Source organism: Cibotium barometz, chromosome 28 (genome assembly GCF_041138505.1).
Source record: "Cibotium barometz isolate CiBa-2024 chromosome 28, ASM4113850v1, whole genome shotgun sequence".
Taxonomy (NCBI): Eukaryota; Viridiplantae; Streptophyta; class Polypodiopsida; order Cyatheales; family Cibotiaceae; genus Cibotium; species Cibotium barometz.
Genome location: NC_141073.1, coordinates 16,852,548 through 16,857,867, shown reverse-complemented (window position 1 = coordinate 16,857,867; position 5,320 = coordinate 16,852,548). Strand labels below are relative to the sequence as shown.

Here is a 5,320-nt window from a genome sequence, read left to right as displayed (position 1 = left end):
AATAGGTAACACTCCAACTAAGCATCCCCAAAGGAAAACTCACTGCTTCAATGGCAATTTATTACTCTAAATCTTTTGAAGATTTTATTTCCACCACTTAGCTGTCTTATCCATAGTCCAAAGCCTATTCGAATGAGCAGCAATCCATGGCTTAGGAATCATCAAACTTGTATATTAGCAGCACTAAGCTGTGACATAGGTACTTTGGAAAAACCATGCTCATCTCTCTGCAACATCCAATCCAATAATTGTGTCACACACACACACACACACAAGTACTTTGGAAAAACTAGGCTCATCTCTTTGCAACATCCAATCTAATAATTGTGTCACACACACGTGTGTGTTTGTATGTGTGTATGTATATGTATATGTATATGTATATATATGTTTATTTATATGTATAAATACATACATGTACACACACACACACACCCCATATATATATATACGTATATACGTATATATGTATTTATCAAAACACACACACACACGTATGTATATAAATACATACATACATGCATACATACATATATATGCATGTATGTATTTATGTACTTATATATTTCATACGAGTGACTGAATAAGTTGGAATAAATGGGCTACATTTAGAAAACTGGTTGTAACTTGTAAGCAACAATAGAGCCATGTTTTAGACAAACAAAACAATGGCTAATTTTATTAATTGGGGACACACTTTATTTTTAAAAAAAGAAAAAAAACCATAAAATATTAAATGTCACGGTGAGAACGGCGGTGGAGGGCATTAGAGAAATCCCACAAGATAATGTGCTAAAAAAAGCATGTTCAGGGAGGATCAGAATTAACATTTCTTTTCAACCCGCGGTGGTGGGGAGGATTGATGGATGGGGTGAAAAAAGAAGAGCATGGCAGACACACTGACAGAGGACGACCACCCCCAGCTGCTCTCATCTATGCTTCATAAAACTCGCATGACCCTTAGCAAGATATCCTACCAAACACCAGCCCAGGACTAGGTGCAGTTATGGTTTTATACACACACACACACACAACCCTCTCTCTCTCTCTCTCACACACACACACACACACACACACACACACACACTGCAATAGCTTGCAGCGTGCGCGCACACACATATATATATACACAACCCTCGAGGCTTGCGGACAGTAGCTTGCAGTGTCCACCCATCATGGAATCCTTTTACTCTATTTTTGTTCCTGCATTCTACGCTCTGTCTGCCCTAATTTTTTGCGTGTGTTCTATTGTGCTGCTCCACAGATGGAGTGAGAGAAAGCTCCCCAAAGGCCCCCCTAGCTGGCCTCTCGTTGGGGCAACCCCCACCCATGCAGGCAACCTCCACCGCTTCCATGACTACATCACAGATTATTGCAAGCTTTACACGACCTTCCGAGTGGCCTTCCCTGGCTTCGACTGCTACTACACCACAGACCCCGCCAATGTGGAGCACATGCTCAAAACCAACTTCAGTAACTACGTCAAGGTAACTAATCATCGTTAACTGAATTATGGTGCATATTGGGCGGCTCAATCTGCAGTTATTACGTCTAATGGGCTTCTCAATTTTCATTGATTTTAGTCTCTCTCTCTCTGTCTGTCTGTGTGTGTGTGTGTGGGGGCATTTTCAGCCAGTTTATGCAATGCAGCATCAACTCCGGCCTCCTCTATCTACACCTTGTGCAGCATCAAACCCATTTTGTATCTGTTTCTCGCTGTAATCTTTGTAGACTCTAGCTCATGCCTACCATCACTAATTACAGATGTCCTCTCTCTCTCTCTCTCTCTCTCTCTCTGTCTCTCTCTGTCTCTGTCTCGGGGGCATTTGCAGCCAAAATCTTTCAATGCAGCTTCGTCTTCTTGCCTTAGAATCTGTATCATACCTTAGCAGCATTTATTCTATGTCCTCATCAGCACACATTTTGTATAAGCTCCTGTATTCATGCTCTGTCTCACTTCATTTGTTATTCTTCATTGATGTTTCAGGGGAAGTTAACCTATGACAAGCACCAGGAGTTCTTGGGAGATGGCATCTTCAGCGTAGATGGTGTAGAATGGAAGCAGCAGCGCAAGATTGCCAGCTATGAATTTGCCTCAACCGCCCTGAAAGAGTTCTGTGAGCTTGCTTTCCGAGAAAAGGCCATGACTCTTGCTAGTTTTCTTGTTCACGAAGCCCGAGAGGGTAACCATGTGGACATGCAGGTGACATAATTATAAGCCCCAATTGTCTTTCAATGTGAAGATTCAGAGTAAATGTTAAACTCTCTCTCATGCTCGTATATCTTGTGTTGTGATCTAGGACCTCAATTTGCGGCTTACCTTCGACTCCTACTCAAAGGTCGGCTTCGGGATGGAAATGTCCACCTTGCAAAAAAACCCCCCTGCAGAGCAGCTTGCATTTGTGCATGCCTTTGATGATTGCAATGCCTTGGTGTTCACGCGATACATTGATCCCCTATGGAGGTTAAAACGGTGGCTGATGGTTGGCAATGAGGCTAAGCTGGCTAAAGCTGTTGCCACACTAGACAACATTGTGTTCTCCTTCATTGAGCAAAGACAGAGAGAGATGCTAAAAGGGATCAACATTAATGTAAGATTACAGTTTTCTGCTATGTCGATAGATTAATGCTTAAGCTTATGTTACATGTGCTGGCAGGTCAAATCTGACCTGCTCTCGAGGTTTCTGGCTCTAAGCAAGATCAATCCGGGTGAGTTCACCAACCAAAAGATAAGAGATATCATCATTAACTTCATGCTTGCGGGGCGCGACACAACTGCAGTCACCCTCTGTTGGTTCTTGTATGCTCTCTGTGAAAATCCACGTGTTCAGGAAAAGCTGGTTGAGGAGCTTTACCAGGTAGAGGATCTCACTGCGATGATGGCAAATGAAGACAGCTTTCCATCCGAAAAGAAAATCCAGGATTTTGCCAAGCTTCTATCCTATGACAAGATCAGCAAGCTGCATTATCTGCAAGCATGTTTACAAGAGACATTACGGCTGTACCCACCATTACCCCATGTAATTACTTCCCATTTGATAGAGATTCTTGCATTTGAGCATGATGAAAAAGAGAATGGATGTGATTTTGGCTTGGGTTGTCTTCCTGCAGGATCTTAGAGTTGCAGTGGAAAAGGATACTTTCCCTGATGGGATAAAGGTGAGGAAGGGCGACTGTATGAATGTGTCACCATATGCGATGGGCCGAATGGAGTGGTTGTGGGGAAAGGATGCCATGGATTTCAAACCTGAACGCTTCATCAAAGATGGGGTTTGTCAGCAGGAGTCTCCTTTCAAGCTCACCGCCTTCTTGGTATATTCCAAGAAACTTGTTTAGCCATTTATGTAGTCCAAGTCATTTTTGTGGGTATTTATCAATTTTTGGGGTTGCGTTTGATTAGTTTTGCACACTAATTCACATTATTGGCTTGATAGCCATGATCTTGAGGATCATTTCATACATTACATGCGTGTTTTCTTGTGGGCATGTGCATGTGCATGGTCCATACATGTATGTCCCAAGTTTTTGTGGGCATTCGGGTTTTTGTGAGTGATGGAGCATGATCAATTTTGCAAGGTAAATCTCATCACTAGCCTGATTGCCATGATTTAGAGAACCATTTCATCAATAGCATGTGGGCATGTGTGCGAGCATGTGCATGGGTGGGCAGGTAGGTAGGTAATTGTGAATGCATGTGGGGGGGTGTGTGCACGTCAGGGTTCGGGAAAACAATTTTTGGGAAAAGGAACTAAATCCTTTTCACCACTAAATGAGAAGGAAATTGCTATTTTTGAGATGGTATTTTCTATGTGAACTTAGAAAATATAACTAAAACTTGTAAAATTTGAAAGGGTTTTATTTTCTTCTCATAAGAATTTGAGAAGGATTTTCTCGAAGTTGAACAAGTTCTAGGCTAAAGCGAACCCATCTTTTCCCGAACCCTGGTGCACGTATATTCCTTCATTAAATTGTGTTTAATTGGTTGGCGAAAAGGTTGGGAGGTGGCTGGGCATGTGGTGCATGGGTATGGCCCATGGGTGTGCATGTGTGCATTCTTGCATGACATTGTCCTTAAGCAGGGTAGGCATGTCCATGCACATTGGACGTGCATGAGTCCCTTTGTCATTCTTTGTCATTGTCTTCATCCGCCTGGTACGTCTGACTTGCTCTGCTTTTAACACTGTTCAGCATGGATGTGTTAGTACTTGATCTGGTATCCAGATCCAAGTGCAGAACCCTATGAATATGTAGCATAGCATCTAAGTAGCATGTCCTTCAAATGGCAGGTATTAACATGTGCTGATTCCTGTTGTGCAGGCGGGACCACGTATGTGCCTAGGCAAAGACTTTGCTTCCCTACAGATGAAAGTTACTGCAGCAATACTTCTCAGATTCTTCAAGTTTGAGATTGTCCCCGGATTCAAAGTCCGGTATAGAACCATGATCACCCTGCACATGTCCACAGATGGCTTAAGAATGAATGTTCTTCCAAGATCTCGGAAAAATTGCTTGAAAAGCACAACCTAGACCTTAACGTTCCTCTTTATTTCTATTTGCTGCCATTGGATACCCTTGAAAAATACAGACATGCTAGTGTCCCAATGCCTAGAACAAACCATGCTAAACTTGTTGATCAAGCAATAAATAAATAGCATCCAATGGGGTGGACAGTTTATTGGTCAGCTATGTGAGAAGTGTAAATGTATGCCATGAATCTTTACTTCATGGGATGTAAATGCATGAGTACACGAGAGTACCGTTCGCCTAGTGCTAGCACTATTATGATTTGTAAGTAGAAGTGTAACAAACAATAGCTATTGGAATTTGTTTACTTCTATGAAAGTGTTATACTCCCGTGTCTTGATGACCCTGTGGGTCTACTGCCACAAAGGAATGTACTAGTCAGCCATGCTCTTAATGCTCTACAATGGCCACTTCTATGAAAGTGTTATACTCCCGTGTCTTGATGACCCTGTGGGTCTACTGCCACAAAGGAATGTACTAGGCAGCCATGCTCTTAATACTCTACAATGGCCATTGCTAGAGGGTGATAACTAAGATTTGAGCATCGAACGACAGCCAACATGGGATCACCTGCAAGAACTTGGAGACTCCTATAAGATATGTAAATATTAAAGCACATCTTTTAGTGTTCATGTGTTGAAAATAGAGTACGAAAAGATGGGTTCAGCTTAGCTTAAATCTTGTTCAAAATCCTTGACATAGTGATGGGAGAGTGAAAAACACATTTCTAAACATGTATAATGTGAGTGTGTGAAGAAAATGTCTACTCAAAATTACACTTTCCTCTCCATTACAT

The 5,320-nt window shown here is 42.0% G+C and overlaps 1 protein-coding gene across 1 annotated transcript; it reads left to right on the top strand.

Annotated features, from left to right (window-relative positions):
- Positions 1–970: 970 nt before the first annotated feature.
- On the top strand, positions 971–4,842 carry LOC147622597 (cytochrome P450 704C1-like). Its single transcript, XM_086822126.1, has 6 exons — positions 971–1,487; positions 1,988–2,203; positions 2,301–2,591; positions 2,658–3,020; positions 3,112–3,312; positions 4,318–4,842. The coding sequence occupies exons 1-6, from the start codon at positions 1,176–1,178 to the stop codon at positions 4,525–4,527; spliced, it is 1,593 nt and encodes a 530-aa protein (XP_086678252.1). The 5' UTR covers positions 971–1,175; the 3' UTR covers positions 4,528–4,842.
- The last annotated feature ends 478 nt before the right edge of the window (positions 4,843–5,320 follow it).